The sequence below is a fragment of the Manacus candei genome, unplaced genomic scaffold, assembly GCF_025592945.1.
Source record: "Manacus candei isolate 608988 ecotype Guabito, Panama unplaced genomic scaffold, ASM2559294v1 h1tg000050l, whole genome shotgun sequence".
Lineage (NCBI taxonomy): Eukaryota > Metazoa > Chordata > Aves > Passeriformes > Pipridae > Manacus > Manacus candei.
Window position 1 is genome coordinate 2,782,321 of NW_026138098.1, and position 19,337 is coordinate 2,801,657.

Sequence of the window (19,337 nt, forward strand, 5' to 3'; positions counted from 1 at the left end):
ATGTGTGGTATCAATCTTGTGAAAGTAAGGAACATAAAAACATTTTGTCTTATTTTGGCAGTATTTATACCATAAAGCAAAATGACCTCAAACTAAATTGTCTTACATAAACACCTGAGGTAGCATGTGTTCAATTTATAAGAAGCTAACATACCTGAGCAGTGTGTGGTTGGTAAGCATACCAAATACTGTATATACTGGGATTAAATTTGATCACTCATGACAAATTATTTGGATTTTACTGGAATACCTAATTCATTAACCCACTACATAACTTACCTTTAACCTGACCTGTGTTTTCCCCCAGTTTGAGTCTTCCAGTCCTCCTGGGTTAGATCCTCTTTGGATCAAGAAAAGACAGTCTCTCCCTGGATGAGCATGAAGTGTGGATGAGGAACCACAGGGGAAATTCCAGCACACAACAGTAAAGCAGCCTGATGTGAGTACTTCTTCTCCCACCAGTTCTATTCCAGCACACAACAGTAAAGCAGCCTGATGTGAGTACTTCTTCTCCCACCAGTTCTATCATAAAATAAAAGAGAATAAATAGAGACATCAAGGGATGTGGAATGCTCTCACAGTTGGTGGTTTACACAAACTGGTTTGACTTTGTAGTGGAACCTCATTGCACATGGCTCATCTCTCTGGCACCAGTGCAGAGGTTGCTTTTGCAAACCTTGCACAAGCAAACAGAGGAATTCTCCTTTGCACACGTGGTGACAAAAATACACAGTCAGAAATCATGATCAAATACCAGGGGAACATTTTCCTCCAAGTTTGTGCCAGAGAATTGTTCTGCAGCTGCTTCACTTTCACTTTTTGGCATTTTCTGGCCTTAGCTTAGAAATGGAAGAGCACCAAATATGAGTTCAGTTTGTGTTTATGAGGAAATAATGCAGCTAGTAGAAGTGAGGATGTATTACCAGGCTTGTGTTTTCCTGAGCTCCTACAGGATCCCTGCTCTTAAATTCATGGCAGAGAGCCTAAACAAAAAACATTGCATTATTTGTTGTCTATAAGGCAAAGAATTTTGCAAAGCTTCTGTTTTGTTTTCTAAGGAGAAGCACACTAAAACTATGATTTGATGAACTTCAGATTTTCTGGATTCTGAATTGCCTGGGGAGAGCAGAGAAAAGGGGATACTGCAACCACTTCCAGATCTTTTAGTTTTTGAGCTTCTATAGACCTTGACCTTTCCATCTTAAATTCCTGAAGTTAGAATATGGATTTATTTAATGTATTGTATTACCCACATGCCACCAAACCCACTCATATGTACTTTGCTTTATTACCTGAAAAAACTCAGGATAATTAAAAAAAAAAAAGGGAGGGAGGGGGAAGCTCAGGTAATTTATTTCCATTCTTTGAAATTCTTCTTGGACCAGTAACAGTGGCTTAAGGTGGTATAACACAGCTTGGATTGCTGGATCACCAGCTTCATTTTAAAAAAAAAAGGCTTAAAAGGCAGGGCCACTCATGTAGTCCTTGACCTTGCAACTGTGCTTTCCAGCTCTTCACATGCTTTATGTTTTCAAGGCAGGAGTTTGTACACCAAGACTTTGTGGAACAAAAGTCAGCAGACAACATATTGCTGCCCTATGAAACCCTGCCTTTTATCATGTCAGATATGGCACCAAAAAGCACCAGTGGTGGTCACAGGAACTTGTTGATCCCATGGATTTCCCACTAATGATAAATACACTGTCTTCTGTTATCATCTGTGTTTCTGAGCACCCCTTTGTGGAGACATCACTGGAACGGACAACCAGAATTAATAATAACAATCAGCTCGCCCATAAACCAGTACTTCTTGTAACATCACATTTCAAAGGGTTTTTGTCACGTCTCCACCCTTCAGGATGATTAAATGGGAAATTATTTCACCATAACCTGAACAAGCACATCAACATTTGCCAGCAGGTACTTCTGACAGCTCTCAAGAATAATATGAGAAAATGAAAGACAAACACAAACACATAAACAAGCCTGAAAACAAAATGCAGAATAGATATTGCCCTCAACACTAATTCTCCCTTGAAAACAAACACATGCATGACTTCAGTGTACTGTTGCTACAGTTTCACTGGACAATTTCTGTAGTGCCAGGAGCACTGCTCATGCCACAGGCCAAGAAACAGTAGAAGCGAAACACCTTTTAACCAAAGTTCCTGTTCTCTGGGGCTGCTTTTGTGAAAACCAGTAGTGCTTAATTTCTGACAGGCAGAGCCACAGCAGCCTGGCAGGAGCAGGGGGAGGCTGGGTGGAGGAGGTATAACTTGTTTTCTCTCTCGCCTGGGGTGGAGGCAAGTTGGTTGCTGAGCAGGTTATGAAGGTGGGTCCCGGGGAGAAAGCCTACATTGCATGAGTCTGAGGAGAAGGAGCAGGAAAATAAGGTGAAAAGTGGTGAGGTGAAGATGGAAGGAATGGTTTGAAGACGTGCTCTAGGAGCGTCAGTGAATCCAGAGCGGCCAGATTAATCCTGGAATGTAAGTGCAACATTAAACATCTCTTGCTTTCAGGAAAGCAGTTGTTTCACAACACAAAATAGGCTGGACAGACCACTTTGGTACTAGTGAGCAGTTTCTGAGATATGTAGCGTTATAATAATTTTAATAATGACATGTAAATTGTAAAAGATACCGTAGAAAGATGATGGAGATTATCATTTTGTTCACCTATGTTTATTTAATGAATGGATTTTTAGCATGTTTTTAATGTTTATTTGAAATTCTATACGTATGATAAAGCACTTGTAGTTTGCAATCTAAGTAATACTTGTGCATTCAGAGAATGATTGAGAAATAATGTATGTAAAAAGGATTACAGTAACATTGTAATCTGAAAAGTTATCTTAGTGCTCTGCAATGTAATTCACACATTGTTATCACTTGTTTTGTTACTGGAGAACATATAATGTCTTTTTCCTATTTATGACATTTCCTATTTCCTATTTATGACATTTATCTTCACTCTTGAGCAGGTGGTAATGTGAGAATTGTGTGACAATTGTGAAATTTCATGCTCCAGGGAAAGAAAAGAGTGAGTGGGCAGTATGATATGATGTGTTAGTGGAGATTTGTGGTAGCTGGCACTTTTGCAGTGCTCTTGCAATTTTCTACTTTGATTCCTGTACATTTAAATAGAAAACTGTAAATAAAGTATTTTTTTCTTTCAAATAAATATTATATATTTGGCCTCAAGATGCTGTTCTTAACAATCAGCATTGCTGAGCTGGTGCAGAAATATTAACAGTATTTTATGCACTGGAGAAAATTTACTCTAAAATAAATAGAACAATATTATGCCATGCATGGGCTTATCTATTTAAGGACTTGATAAGCAAAATCTGCATTTTGCCCAATTGATATACGAGACCCCACCCCAATTAACTAAAAAACTCCATGGGGACTTGGGAGAGTTCCATTTGTCCCCCAGTTTATGTTATTAATGCAAGTGGTCGTGAGGGGACAGTTTAGGGAGCTTTAAATTTTGAGGTGTTTTCACACGATGTCTGTGGGAACAGAAAAAGATCTGGGAAGAGAAAAGCTCGGCAGGTCAGTGGCACAGAAATGCCAGGATAGTCACTCTTAGGGAATTGTGCTGGCTGTTGAGGGAAGCACATTGCTACAGCCAAGTTATTCTTTCCCTCCTGTGCACTTAAACCTTAGTCAGCAGCTCTAACAGTGCAAGAATGTTTTATTATATCAGTGCATACTTAAGACATTATAATCTTAATCTGTTGTCTTGGAACATTTCCCTGAGCTGAGCCTGGCAAGCAGCACACTGCTTCAGGATGGAGTACTTCATACTTGGGGAGCAGGGATTCTGAAAATGTTACAGGCAGCCTTTCATGTAGCTCAGAACTGTTTCAAGACAGCAGAGGATTTGGCAGTAATCTCAGCAGATAAAACCTCATGTTGCTAATTAATCACCAAAAGTGCAGTCGTGGCCCCGGTGATTCCAACAGGAGCAAGTTCAAGCACCACTATATCCCCTGAAGACACTCCAGTTTAAACAGAGCAGAGCTTAAAAGCACAACACCGAACTTCTCTCTCTCTCCAAGACTCCTGTGAAGAAGAAAAATGTTCCAAGTTTTTAAAAGTGTGCTGTAGTAACAGGGAACAACATTCCTTAAAATCTTCTATGGTTCCTTGGGATTCAAAGTGCAACCTCTCTTTTACAGCTTGACTTCAATGGAGTTTTTCTTGACATATGCTGCAGACCAATCCCAAGTTCTTTGGAAAATAAAATTCAAGAGACTGTGTAATTTTCACCTGTTCAATAATACAATAAATACACTGAATTTAAATGCATGAACCCCAAAAGAAAATGTCTAGAACAAGAAGTGAATGTTTATAAGTGAATCTCTGTTGTATACTCATTATTGAGTGCCCTTTTCAAAAAAATACAGAAATGAGTGATGCCTGGGGAGACACTGAGTTCTAGAACTGCTCAGAGGATTTTTTTAAAATTTAAAATAATTAGAGCTGAACTAGTATAAAACCAGTAGTAATTATAGTAGGCAGATCCTGTGAAGTGTAAAGAATGTGTTTAGATCATAACATTGTGAGCAGAATAATGCCTAAGAAAAACAGGGAACAGGGCCACTGATGAAGATAAAAAATCAAGTTGCTCTCTCTCTGAGTTCATCTATGGAAAATGTTTTTTTTCAGTGATGGTCAGGTTTAACATTGTGGTTCTGACAATGTGAGCATGCAGCTTGATCCAGGAACTCGAGGTTTGAACACAGTTAAGACAATAAGGTTTTCCTATGGGCTGTCCATCCAAAATAGCTTTGGCAAGGAAAACGCCTTCCTGCATAAATGGCATGGGATAATCCAGAAACAGAATAACAAAACTCTGCTTCAAGGAATGTCTTTCAGCATAAGTAGAGCAAGTGTAGGGAAGACAGCAGAGAAACATTAGGAAATAAACACTTCAGGTGTTCCCTTCCCCTAATTTATGACTCAAAATCATCGTAAGACTGGATATCAGGAGGGGCAGCTGAAATGACAGTCCCTCAAAATTTCCAGGGTTTTCTGTTGTTTTTATTTTGTTCTGGTTTTTCACAGAAGACTCAGAGCTTTTTCTTTTGTTCCAGAGATCTTTCCCTTTAATTGCTGTGTGATACTGGCTCTCAGCACCAAAATGGGCAATGAGAACAGCAGTGCAGAAAATGAGGTGAGTGTGATGGTGGGATCGCATTTTCCTTCCCTCCTGGCCTGGATCAGACCTTTCAGAAATTATTTCCATGGTCTGCTTACCCCACATTTATCTTCTGCTCCTCGATACACTCATATTTAAGTGTCATTAGTGGTAATTGAAAGCACCTTTGTGTGTGTTTTCCTCTGGCAATGACAGTGCTCCAGAGCATCGGGGCTCGGTGTGGGGTTGCTCCCTGGGCAACAGGAACTGTGGAGGATCTCCAGGGCTGGGTCATCCCACCACCCCATCCTGGGAGCTGGGCAGCCATGGGAAGCTGGGCCAGTCCCAGCCCCAGGCAGCAGGCACATCCCTGGGAAGAGGGATGGGCCCAGGCAGGTCCCAGATTTCAGTCTGTGGGTCAGCCCTGCTCCGTGGGGCAGGAGGGTGGTGGAGCAGAACCAACATCCTTTGGAATCACTGGGGGAATGAAATAGTGTGCTGGGTTATGGGCAGGGTGGAGAGAGCCCCTGGGAGCCAGGCAGTGGCTATGGTGGCCTCAGAGCCCTGGCACACAGCAGCTTCTCCTCGTTCAGAAATGACCTTGCACCCTCTACGTCCTGATCCAGGACTTTACACCCCCGTTAGAAGGGTGTGTTGTTAGTCCATGTTGCTGTTTGGTGAGTTATTTTTGGATTTATGAAATGAAGGGAAACCCATATGCTATGGCTGGTGGTGGACAATTACATTAGAAGTTACTATGCTGATATAAGTTTGAATAAAAGTTGTAATTCAGTAATTTCAATTATTAAAACACCAGGATATGTTTTATCCTCTCTTCTTCCATATGTCATGGTAACTGCTAAATTGCAGTTAAATATACTGCTGGCCCCAGCCAGCAAAGGATTCATTTTGCTTCCCCTTGAGGTCTCAGCAGATCTGCTGTACCTTGTGCATTGCAAAATGGGCCCTCTCAAGAAAATCAGTATTACAAGATTTTTTTCATAAATCATTTTTCAGAATAAAAATCTTCCATAATTCTTAGTTATTCTGGTCAAGTTGTACTGTTAGCCCAAGGTTTGGTCCCAGCTTTTTTCAGGGGTTGGGAAGAGAGGAATGTGTTAATCCCTATAACTAGGTAATGAGAATTTATTCTCCATTGTGTACTGCTTCCAAGTTTTTGAAAGTCAAATATACTTCTTCATAAGTCATCCTGAGGCAACTTTATTTAAAAGTTATTGAATTTATTAGGAAATTTAATGAAGAACTCTTCTAATAAGGAAAGGAAGCTTCTGGTCTCCTTTTCAGACTGTAAAAAACAAAACAAAGCAAAACACCCTCCCAAAAGACACTCCCTCCCATAGAAAAACAAATAAGCAAACAAACAAACAAAAAAAGCCCCACAAAACCAAAGCAAAACAAAAGACATGCTAGGAATCCAAATTACTCTCTATGAACAGAGAAATAACAAGAAGTAGTGATAAAATCTTAAAAGCCACATAAGCTTTTGGGAACAGCTTTTGGAAAAGAATCACTTAACAAACAGCAAACATTCATACGGCCACTGAAATGCTCAAATATGTTAATTTTTAGTAAGAAATGCCCCAGTGGAAATAAAGTCATCCTTATACCACCCAGCCAAGGAGCACAGCAGGTAGTGGATGATGAAACTGGTTTGCATGGTTTGCATTCAAAATGTTCACATCAGGCTTGGCTGCTCTTTTTCTTCTGCATCTGCTTCTGGCTCTTGGGTTTTTCGACACTGACTGCAAATTTGTGAGGCAGCTACATTTAAGTTTTCAGCAAGTTGTAAAAAAAAAATCTGCTTTCTTTTAACTTTTCCCTTTAGTAGCAATCTATGCTTTAGAGGAACAGCCTGTACTTGACCCTCTTTGCATGCTGCCTTTCCTTCCAACTCTAACACCACTAAAATAGCTCAGTGAGTGTTGTTATACTCAGAACCAGTTGACATGAGTTGTTTTTGTTTGTGTGTTTATCAGAGAACACCATTGCCCAGCTCTAGCTCTCAGTGAGAGCTCATTTGGAAGCCACACACATGGTTTGCATTGAAGATGGGAGAGCCTGTGCTAAGTTTAGAACTCATTTAATGAGTGGGAAGATCTGTGGAATAAATGTGCTACTATGAAGAATGCAGTAGACACTTAGGGAAAAATTAAACACTCAATCTGTCCTGTAAAGACCAGCCTCTGAGGAAAATATGTTGTAAATTCAGCAGAAATGAGCAAAGATAATGCTGGGATGAAACAAGGCTGGGGCCATTAGTATATGTAAAATCACTTTGTATTTAACAAAGTGATTTTACATGTACCAACCATGTTCTGTTTTGCTGTAACAGCACACAAAGTCCAAACTGCTGAGAGATTTTAGATTTGTGCCTGCCCTGTTACAGTGGCAAAGACTGTTCCCAAACAAGGGTCCCTGTCAGTGGCACAGCTTGTTGGGCTTATGATGAATTAAATATAAGCTATTTTTTAAGATGCATTTTCCCTGAAAATAGAAATTCCACATGAAGAAAAAGGTGTTTAAATTGAAAAAGAAATAGAAGAACAAATACTTTGACCAAGTTTGATGCTTGAGATCCAGCCTTTAGCAGGGAAAATACAGGTGAAGTAATGGAGGTGTTCTTTAATGGGAGATGTCCTTTAATGGTGTTCTTTAATTCTTTAAATGGGAAAGCACTGCAGTTTATGGAACTGTAGAAGGTCTCAGCTGCTGTGCTGCCTGTTAGACACATCTTTCTTTATCCACCCAAAGGCACTGGGTAAAATGGAGGAATGGCAAGGGGTGCCTTCAGGCTGTTCCTTGACTTTTCTGGTCAGCCAAATGTCCAGAAATCATCCACATGGCTGTAATAAAAAGAAAAGGCTTGGAGTTTCATACAGACTGATGTATCTGTGCACTTCTTCAGCCCTACATCTCTGGACAGTCTGAACAAGCTCCCAAAGTAACCAATGTTGCAGGATTATTATTGACTTTCACGACTGTTTTTAATCTTGGTTTCCCCTCTACTAGAATTGTGCCATTTCCAGGGCGTGTCTGCTCTCACTTTAAAGGGTTGTGTGGAAGATGTTAAGGCAGAAGTAGTTCTCTGTCACTGGAAATATGAGCACAAAATTTTCTAAAGCTTGAATAGGCTGGGTTTTCTAATATGGAATAATTTTAACTCAGGTTTTTAATTCTTGCCACTCAAGAGGAGCACTGTCATATTTCACAGCCTTTCTCACGATTACAGAAAAGGCAAAGTTACCAAGTAATTGTAAAGCTCTTTGAAGGTGAAAACTGCTGCCAAGATGAAATACTAGCAGTGCATCATTTGTCTCACGGTTGAAGAGGCAATTTCAAAGTCAGCTACACATAAGTTATTTCTGTATATTTTGCTTTACCCTTTCTTATTCCTAGTTTTCTGAATAAGTAAATAGCCAAACAAAGCTGGTTATTCCACATCTATGTTATTGTTAATTTGTCTTTAAACATGCATCCTAATGTTTTGGGTATTTTTTTGTTCTTGTTTTCTCCTGTGAAATGTGTAAGATAGGCAGCACATGCCCCCTTGCCAGAGGGGCTACAACTTCTGAAGAGTCTGAAGTGTCATGCTGAGATCCTGCTAGGATTCCTCCATTTATTTGTTATGGACAAATCTGACTGCTGCACATCCTGCTGTTAATATTCTGCATTATTGCTTTTCCCATCTTTCAGCTTCCTTGTGCCTCTGTGAAATGATGGCTCTTGTTAATTGGTGTGGTGCTTCTTCCAGCTCCCAGTGTCATGGGGATTGGCAGAGGAGGCACTGGGCACATCCCAGCATTCAGCCCCCATTCCCACAGATGATAACTGGGCAAATCCTCTGGGCTCTGGTGCTCATACTGTGTGTTTACATACTTGAATCATGCAATAACATCTGTATACATTCCACTGTTTATGTTCAACTGGGAACAAAAACACATTCCCAATTCTCTGCATAATAATTTTGCCTACAGCATTTTAATGCACTGTGCTGTTACCCTACATGGGCTCTTCTTTGAGTTTGTTGTGTCCACTGTGATCCACCACTTCTACTCTCTAAATTATGATTCTCTTTCAGTTTTCCTTCTATTTTATTCAGTGTACATCAGGATGTTGATGGCAGCTGGCTACAGGCCAGTGTGCCCATTCCTGATGGTTATGTAGTGCTAGCACACCTCTAGTCACCATTTCAGTGAATTCTTACTTCCAAGTGGTAATTACTACTGGTCTAATATTCTATGATAAATAGTACCAAGTATTTCTTTGAGTTTACACAAAAAAGAACTAGTTTTCAGAGAACTATACGTCCTTTTATGCAAATGCAGCAAATTCTGGGACACTTCTCACTGCCATGAATAATTGTTATTCTTGTTCTCATCTTCCCTGTGAGCAAAAGAGGGGGAATGAAAGAAGAGCAAAGCTTCAAAGTTGTGGCGGGGTTCCTTATTTGAAAGCATAGTGAAAAGGAAGTTGGAAGAAGACTATTCCTTCTCTCCTGAATTAATGGCTAAAGTTTCCTTGGCATCTGGAAAGCCACCACCATTTCTCATGGGAAATGTACATTTATGGTTACAGATGAGAAGGGAAAATATTTTACTTTATAAAGTTCCTCTACAATTATTTACTGCATTTCTCCATGCAGAAGTAGTGTGAAAATGTTGGACTTGCATTTTCCACAGCTATGGGTAGTTAAAAATTACTAGGCAGGCAAACACTATTGTCTGGGGAGCACAACAGCGTTTGGAACTTCATTTGAATCCAGCAGCATCTTCTGGAGTGTTTTATTGTCAGGCTCCTAAGAACCACCCAGCAGAAAGCTGCTTTAGCTCAAGCTTTATTGACTGAAAATTGCAAATTATGTGATGAAAATTTTTGTTCTAAGATTATCAGCCCTATTCTCTCTCTCTCTCCTGCCATATCTCATATACCTGCCATCCTTAAGGAAGTAATGTAGGTACTCATCAGATCAGTGAGGAAAGGGACAAAGGAAAATAAGAAGACAAGCAAGACCAGTGAAGATACAAGGATAACTATGAATTTTCCTTTGCTCTCTGAACATGGATCACATTAACCAGGTGGAAAGATAAGGTTAACAAGAGCCATGAAGCCAGTTATAGCACCATACTTCATTTAACTCAGTGCATGCTCCTTAAACACAGCAAGTCTTCTCAAGCTGTTGAGAAGACACTTATGTTGACATTACAAGGATCTGCAGATAAACAGTTTAGTGCCCTCAGTGGACTGGAAGAGTCATAAACACCAGCAAAGAAGCCTGAAGGTTTGAGTTGCTCCTGTGGCTGAGAGGAATCTGTGTATTCTGTGAAGAAAGCCAAAGCAAGGACAATGGTGACTGTACAAATACACACAGAGTGTTTATTTTTACTTTCACAGAGTCATTTCTGTAGGTGTTTCTCAGGAGGGAAAGCAACCCTTTATCTCTAAGAGAAGGTCACAGATACAATCAAAAGCTGTGGCCAGAATTTTTCAAATACCGTTGTTACCATATCACAATTTGCTTTGCTCCTTGTGTTCCTGAGAAGCAAATTAAATGAGGCTTCCTCCAAATGCCAGTTTTTGCATTCCTGCCCCTTTGAGGGCTTTAATTAGAATAGGCATGAGCTTAAAATTCTACTCCTGCGAGAGACAAATAAACCACGCCAGAAGCAATAGCAAATTGCACCATTACTGATTAAAGACAAAAACCTTCTCTAATTGCAAAATTCTATATGGAATCTCCCTTAAGGAAAGAGTCTGCTTTTCCTATCTGATCATGTCGTAATTACATCCAGCTGATCAGCAGTCATGATGTTTGGGCACCAAAACCCAGGAAGTGGTCATGACAGGCATCCCCCTCCACTGAGTGATGCAGATTGCTGCACCAGCTCTTTGTTAAAACCAGAATTTAGCTCCCTTACAAGATGATAAAACCGAGTCTTAGTGTAGTTCTTCAGATTTAAAGTGTCACATGGAGCTCAAGCTTGGTCCAACATGTCAGGTACCAATTTGTTGGTTTTGCTGACCAGTGTTTGCTGATGTGATTGTGAAGCTCTGGTTGTTAAAGCAATAACCACTCGTTATCTAATTTTTATTTATTTTGGCCCCATTTCCCCAAATAAGGGAGAAACAATGGCTCTCCAAAGACACAAAATCTTTAAAATTTAATTTACTGCTCGGTTACTGTTCCTGCAGAGCAACAGGACCTTTGCTCTTTGTCCTGACGTGCACTGCTCACCTTGTGGAGGTGAAAAACCTGTAGCAGGCAGACTTGAAAAAGAAACTATTAAAAAACTCCTCAAATTGTTATGGAAGGCATGGAGAAAAAAGAAAAGGTAATTTCTGGTTTATTGATTGAGACTTGTAAAGGCTTGCTCCAGCTTCCCCTCCACTAACCAGGGGGAGTTGGTGGGAATGGAAATGTAATTCCTCTAAGATTACTTCCAGCTCCTCAGAGCTCTGGCACGTTCCAGCAGCTGCTATAAAAGGCCCTGTGCTTAATGGAGGAATGTCACAGAGGGCAGATGGAAAAGGAAGCAACTTTTACTGAGAGGAAAGGGAGTCAAAGGAAGTTCACCTGTCTGGGGGGTTTGGGTGGGAATGCCAGGTGTTCAAACCAGCCCGTGCCGTGCCCTGTGCCCGGGAGCCTCGCTGGGAAGCACGAGGTTCCCGGGATGGCTGTGACTCCAGGATGTGGCTGTGCCTGATGCTGCTGGCATGGCTTTGAACAGGGAGAGCCGGGTTTTTGGGAGCAGGGCTGGGAACAGGCTCCCATGCGGCATTAAAGGGAATTTCTTTCTGGTATGACAACTTCAGTGCACGTAATCCTTTTGGCTACACTGTTAATGGAGTTCTGTTCCTTCAGCCTCCTGCTCAAAGTCACTGGGAAAATAAAGCCATCCTGTCGATTTACTTTGTGTCCTCGCAGGCTCCAGTGCTTCTGGAAAGGTTTAAAGCAAATTACCTTGCATATTTCAGGAGAATCAGTTTTAGCCATTTAAATGGTGTGCTGGCTTAAAGGGGAAAAAGTACAGGCTGTTTAGTTTTCCTTCTGTTGTTTGTATACTCTCTGTGACAAACCTGCTTTGTTTGTTGTTGGTGGGTTTTTCTAATTATTCCAGGTTTAAAGAGAAAACTGGTGAGAACCTCTGTGTTCTGATTTTTATTACAATTATTTAAGTCATTCAGTTGACTAACTTTTTATAATGAAAACCCTTTTCAAACAGGAGTATGCAACACTTGAAACAAATATAGAGTAAATTTAGCTACAAGCTTGTGTAGTCAATCACTTCAGAGGCTGCATGTACTGAAACCTCAAAAGTAATTTATTTAACAGCAGCTTTCTGATGATACTTGTGAACAAAACATAGCCTTCCTAATTGTTTTCACAGATGTTAATTAAAAATAAAACAGCATGCTTTGCAAAGCTAGTTCAGCACCTGATTTGCATGACTAGCTTAAATTTGAAAAACTTAATCAAAAAATTGAATTATGTTTTTCTTCCATCTGGCTTAGATTCACAGAACATGTTCTTTTGTGAACATTAAATTAATACATTAAATGGAAAAGACTCATATATAAAGTTTTCCTGTATCTTGGAATATTAGTAGTTGATTTTACATTTAAATATCTACATTAAGATTAATTTTAGATTATTGCTAAAATAATCCTCTGAGCTTCTTTTGAACATGTATGTGCGCCTTTGCCTTACCAGGTAATAGCACACTTTTGCTTTTTGATCACTCAAACATCCTGGAAAGAAAGAAATAAGTGTGTCTACAGTTTAAACTCCTCTCTGCTCCAACAGGACCTGTGTTGCTAAGATTGTTTTAATACATGTTAAATTTGGTAATGAACTGGAGAGTCAGATTTTCCTGTGACCAACGACAGTTGCTTAGGGATAGTTGAGAGATGCACTATAACTTCTTAAACATTAGTTCCTTGAAAGCACAAAACTATTTAAAACCAAAAAAAAAAAAAGTCAAAACTAATCAACCCACCAAAAAAAACCTCACCAGTCCCCTGGCCCCCCGTGGAAAATGTTAAATGTAGTTTTCAAACGTGCACATACCTGACCTGGTCTGTTGTGATCATTCTCCTTGCCTTCTCAGTCTGCCCCTCCCAGTGTTTTTGTTTGGATTTTAATCCCAGATTTTGGTGTAACAGCTGATACAATCACTGGAACCTGGGCCCTTTTCTGTGTCTAATATGGAAACATCCTAATTTTGGTGAGAGGGGGTGTCGAGGTATAATAAATGTCTCTATTATGTAGTTCACTTGTGAATTCTGGAGATAAACAGTAATAGTAAAATCCAGCAAACTTCCACCAAAATTATTCTGGACCCAAAGTGTTCTGTGAAGCATCAGACTCAGGGAGACAATGACAAACCAGCCTGATTCCATGTTACAGTTTCAAACTGTCCTAAAATAGCCCTACTGCTGCTTGCAAGTACCTGGCAGGTGTAACCTCTAAGTTAGGTCTCCTCGTATCTGTGTTTTTTGAGCCTTAGAAACAAGGAGCTAATTGATTTATGACATGACAGGCTGATCAGTGTTGTTTCTTTCTGATGCCACAACTGAGCCCATATTGGGTTTAACTGTTGGTTATCATAATCCAAAGGTTTGTTGCTACAAACCAACCTGTATTGGTTCCCAGCACAGGAGTTTTACTTTAGAGATTTATGTGCAGGAGGCATCCCCATCATGCCATGGCTCCAGAAGAGGGATAACTGCGTGTCAGTAGAACAGAGAATTGTAACCTAAAGGAGCCTTCTGAGTTAAGTGGCTGATCTTGTGATGGAGAGACTAATTAGAGGCCATGTGTGGCTACTGAGACTGCAGGGTAAGTGCAGTAAGTTAATGACTTAATAATTCAGTGTGCACCTTTCTGCTGTGGGACATGACAGAGGCTTTGGGAGAAGCAGACAAAACATGCAGCTCTTCATCTTCTGAAGAGAGCCGTGAGGTGGTTCCTCCTGCCTGGCACACAAAGCAGCTGAAGAAAATTGGAGATGGTGGTAGTAGAAAGGAGAAAAAAAGTAAATAATTAGTTCTCACTGCTCTTGCCAACTGCTGGAGGCACCTGGACAAATTTGTAAATTGGCCTAATTTCTTGGGGTTCTTTGTGCCATTTTCCTTACCCTCCCTGCCCTGCTGGGAAAGAAAAGGAGGTCGTTTCTGCCTGCAAGTGGCCTGAGAATGGTTCTTCCTTTGGCTGCTACCATGAGGCATTTGTTTGTGGCACATCTTCCAGTCTGACCCACCTGTACCTCGCATGGTAAGACATGACACATGGACTAAGGAAGAGTGTGTCACTGTGGTTGCCTCTCCTGGCTTGTTGGGAGTTTACCAACCACTGGTTGTTGGTTTGTTTTTTTTTTCCTGATAATTAATTTAATAACACATTTTTTCCCCAGTTCTTTCTCTCTGCAGACACATACTCATGCTGAAATAAACTCTCCATTCAGATTTTCTCGTGCAAACAAAAGCAGGGCTGCCCAAAACGCAGCACAAAAAGCAAACCAGAGCCCTGTAAGCTAACTCAGGTCTGGTTTTTTCTATTTTATTTTTTTTTTTGGCTGTAAGAAAGAAATTTCCTCGTATAAATCTCGATGTTCTAGTATTTTTTTTTTGCCATATACTCTGGGTTTGGGGCCAACATATATACTTAGATAAATATTCTAAATGCCAGATGTCAGCACATGCTGGGTAAGTGCTTAATAATCACGAAACCAAGAGCCCTTGGTCTCTCCCAGCGGAAAGGGGTGTGATAAAGGAGGCTCCTGCAAACAAAGCCGTAGTGAGGGGCTTCCTCCAGGGACAGGCAGAGGATGTGAGAGTTAATCAAATTTGTCTTAAGTCTAAAGGAAGTCTTTTTATATCTTCAATATGCCCTGACCTTTTCAATTGCTCATTGCAAGGGCTTTGCTTGTCCACCGGGTGTCTCATTCCCGGCTCCGGGCACGGGAAGCCTTTGGCAGTGTGGGAGCACACCGTGATTTTGTCAACAACAGCTCTCTGCAGTTTATTGGCTACTGCTAGACCAAAATAAACACTAAAACCGAGAGTAAGAAAACCCAAAAGATGAGTGTGGAGTTGTGCTTTTAAACTCTGACGTTACTCTGAAGTGGTTCTCCTCCCTTCAGTGAATGCACTCATGTGTCTTTACATTGTGTGCCTCAGGCTTCTTGCAGCAACAGTTAAAAATTAAAACAACAGTGATTGTATGTTAAGGGTGATCGGATGAAACGGTTTTCCTTCTCTTTAACTACTGCTTGACATGCCAGAGGATTTGAAAAAGATCTTCTTTGTTCTAACTTAATTTTTGCGCAGCACTTGCTTCTCTCCACTACTCCAGTTCTTTTGCTGTACTCGAAGAACATCCTCAGCTACTGTTTCAGAGCAGCCCTTACCAGCTTTTCTTCACCTTCTAGAGATACTTCTGCCAAAGAAAAAAAAATATCAGTAGGAAGATGCCACTACCTGCTGTAAGCAGCCCCACAGGGTGTGGTAGAACCCCAGGGGTTTGCAGGCTCAGCCTGGGTCACAGCTCCAGCACTTGCACAGTTCTCTCTTCCTCCCTGGAGCAAAACCAATAGTTTGCAATGGAAACAAAACAAAGAAAAACCCCATTCATGTAAAGGCATGTCTCCATGGATGAAGGTCCTGGGTCAATATTCACCTTTGAAAAGAGGTGATGCAGCATTGCCTCAGCTGTGCAATTGCATTTCTGTAGCTATGACTGCAGAAACTGCAGCATTTCCTGTAGCTGTTATCATAGAGAGGCAGTGTGGGGAAGAATCAAGCCCTCTGGTTCAGTTCAGAGGCATTCTGAGCTTTGTTGAAGTGGGAGGGAAGGAATCTGGACTTGGATTCAAGTGCTGGGTCTTGACTGATGTTGGCTTTATCTCTAACTTGACTCCAGATATACTGCTAATATTATGAGTGTACAAGTGTACAGCCTATTTCCACCCTTTCTCATTTTAAACTTGCTTAGCAAGGAAGCATTTACCAGGCTTGGAAAAGGAGAAGGTGATACCCTCCTTGGGTCAGTAAAGGCCCTGGTTGCTTTAGAACAATTGTTGCATTCTTCTCTCTCTCCTCTCTTCCTACTGTTTATTTCTGGCTCAACCACTTCCTTCTGTTTTTCTGTCATTAATAAAAGAATAGCTTGGCTTTACAACCTGCAAGTTCCATCAAAGTAGTGAAATCTGCTGCAGAAGTTGTCTATCAGTGGGCAGAACAAAACTCCTCCAGCTTGTGTATTCTCCAAACTAGCAGCAGCCACTTAAATTGTTCTTTTTTTTTCATTCTAGAACGCTCCACAAGATTCAGAATTAGGCCAACCTCCTGGTGATGGGCACAGTACAAAAAGGAGCCCTCAGGACAACAGCACAGAAAGGTCTGGAGGTCAGGACATCTCAGATCCTCCTCCTGCTGCTGTGCCACCCGCTGAGAGCAAAACCTCATCAATGCCAGGACCTATAAGGTAAGAAATGAAGTTTCCCCCTGTGAGTAGAATTGAAGCCCTGATGCTGTTGGTAGCTGGGGGCTGTGCATTTTTTAGTTTCTGTTCCTGTGTAACTGATTTTCAAAGTCTGTCATCCTGATGGATTGTGATGGTGATGATGATGCCCTCAAAAATAACCTGACACCACCAGACTACTATTTACCAAACTGATTTTCTTACCTTACTGCATAACTAAAAACAAGGCTCCATCTGTTGTAGTAACCCTTGACCTAAACTTTCTGTGCTTTTTGCTTGTACTAATAAACTCTCATCTGAGAAAGAGAAACATTGGAGAGTCTTTTGTAGTTGTATATGACTGTAAAATAAGATGTAATTGTTAACAATTGCAAAATGCTGTGCTCAGCCCTGTATAAAAATCCTACTAAAAAGTACCAGCCTAGCTAATATTTATTAGCATTGCACTCTTCTAAGTGTCTTAAAATTCACATTATGAAATAAATAAGACCACTTGCAGAGTTAAGATATTCTTCAGTGCTATTAAGGATGGCAGAAGATAACATAATCTGGGTTTTATTTAGTATCCCAACAGGAACATTTTGCCTGAAGCATTAATACTTTTTACTTGAATACTTCCCATGCTACTGTTGTTTTCAGCAGCTGCAATGGAGAAATTATGTAATACCAGAATGATTTCAAAACAGAGCTGAGTACTTTGCAAATCATCAGTGTTACCTGGAATAGAAGGGAATCAGAGAACCATACAATGTCCTGGGTTGGAAGGGACAAGGCCATTGCACAGAATGATAAATACAATTTAGGAGTAGCAGTAACTTGCTGAGAAATGAGTAGGATTTTTAGGCTGTGGGCACCTTTTGAAGTGTTCTCACTAATTTTCTTTAAGATTGGAGAATTCACTGCAGAAGGATTTGCCACATCCTTTAAAGCAGAGTGTTTCCACCAACCCTGGTTACCATTTCTGATTGCCATTTCTTTGCAAGATGTCAACTTGAGAAATGAAAAACAAGAACAAACAGGAGTCCACTACAAATGTTTCAGATACTGTTAATGCTATCCCAGGCAATAAACTCTTCTTCTCCCCTTTTTTGTCAGAAATTATGAAGATTAAGCATTTCTTTATGGAGAGGGTGGTCAAACACTGGAACAGGCTTCCTAGAGAGGTGGTTAACACCCCAAACCTGCCAGTGTTTAAAGGGCATTTGGACAACGACTTTAATAATTTGCTTTAACTTTTGGGCAGCCCTGAAGTGGTCAGGCAGTTGGATCATGGTAAGTCCCTTGCAGTATTCTAGTCTAGTCTAGTCTATTCAAGTCTATTCTATTATATTTTTAAATTATTGATATTATGCAACAGTTTGTGGCAGTTTAAATCCAAATTCAGGTATTAAATAAGGTCATCAGTGACCACAGTTCAGGGAAAATCAGACACATGAGCAATCTAAAAAGACTTTCCAAGAAAGAGCAGCTTATTTTCTGGAAAGGACAGTTTGGCTGTGCTATGGGGTTCTTACACTTCAGTAGGTTGTTATTTACTATTTACTATTAATTCTATTTCTTCTGACTGCCACTAACACGTTTTTATTATCTACTGAAAATAATAGAGCCTGACCAAGACTAAGACTGCTAAAGTCAATTTACAATGATAAAGGTATTTAGGCATGAAGTTTAAAGGGATGAGAGGTTGTGCTTCTTTCCTAGAGCTGCCTCACTCTGCTGTCTACCAGGTCTATACATGAAACAGCTTTTTCTTGGATGAGATTCTCAGGTCTTTGAGAGTGTCTGTCCATTTTCATGTCAAAGGAGGGAAGCCACAGATATCATTCTCACTAGTGAAAAAAAATCAGTTTTGGGGCGATGATGTAAAATTGGACAGGGTGAGACTTTTTAGGGGTATATTTTGTTTGTTTGTTATGTCAATTAACAAATACTACATGTATCCTCTAGCTTGTAGTTTCTCTCCATGGTATTGTGCATAATCACTATATTGTTTGTGTCTGTAATGTCCACACTGTCCCACTGAAGAAAACATAAATTTCTTGTAAGCTACTTACACCGTGGTGCATTCTGATTTGTGACTGCAAAATAGCCATTTTCTGCTGCTCTTATCAGTATGCAGGTTATATATTGGGAGAGGGAAAATAAGAGGGAATTATGAGTATTACCAACTGCTGACTTTTACAGTAGGCCTATCATGACTAACACTCCTGCAAATTGGAGTTGTTTGTGGAACTGCACAATGACAGGTAGGAGACTGTGTACCTACAACTGCCCCACCCACACACCCTCCAGCTGAGAGTATTTGTACCAGCATCCACCTGATACACTGGAGACTCTTATCTTGGGGTTGGAGTATTTGTGGTTTGGCTGCAGCAAGTGCAGTCTTGCCTTTTTTTTTTTTTTTTTGGTAACATTAGCATAGTAACTTTATACTGTTCCGTAACTAATTAGCATTTAAAAAAAATATATTGCTCAAAAATGGCATAACAGCAGTTCTTCAGGGGTTCCTTCTCAAAATGTGAGTGCCTAGAACACTTTGGACTTATATTCCAGCTGGCTGAGACAGCTTTAGGCTGCAGCAGGCAAAATCATGACTCGTGCGAGATGAATGTTGCACGGATGAGTCAGCTCGGAGGGATTCACAAGATTCTTGTTTCGGGAAATTTATTAGATGGGCGGGACCTCAGGCAGT

General features: G+C 40.5%; 1 protein-coding gene across 11 annotated transcripts in view; it reads left to right on the forward strand.

The window, feature by feature from the left end:
- The window catches only part of TACC2 (transforming acidic coiled-coil containing protein 2), a 137,445-nt gene that overhangs the window by 10,683 nt on the left and 107,425 nt on the right, over window positions 1-19,337 (forward strand). For 8 of the 11 annotated variants that reach the window (XM_051800358.1, XM_051800366.1, XM_051800368.1 and 5 more), the window contains exons 2-5: window positions 308-439; window positions 5,102-5,181; window positions 6,736-6,796; window positions 16,476-16,648. In XM_051800358.1, coding sequence (XP_051656318.1) covers window positions 5,156-5,181; window positions 6,736-6,796; window positions 16,476-16,648 — 260 coding nt within the window. In that variant the 5' untranslated portion in view covers window positions 308-439; window positions 5,102-5,155. Of the gene's footprint in view, window positions 1-307; window positions 440-466; window positions 498-5,101; window positions 5,182-6,735; window positions 6,797-16,475; window positions 16,649-19,337 lie in introns of those variants that run through there. The other 3 variants (XM_051800359.1, XM_051800364.1, XM_051800365.1) reach the window with 3 other exon arrangements.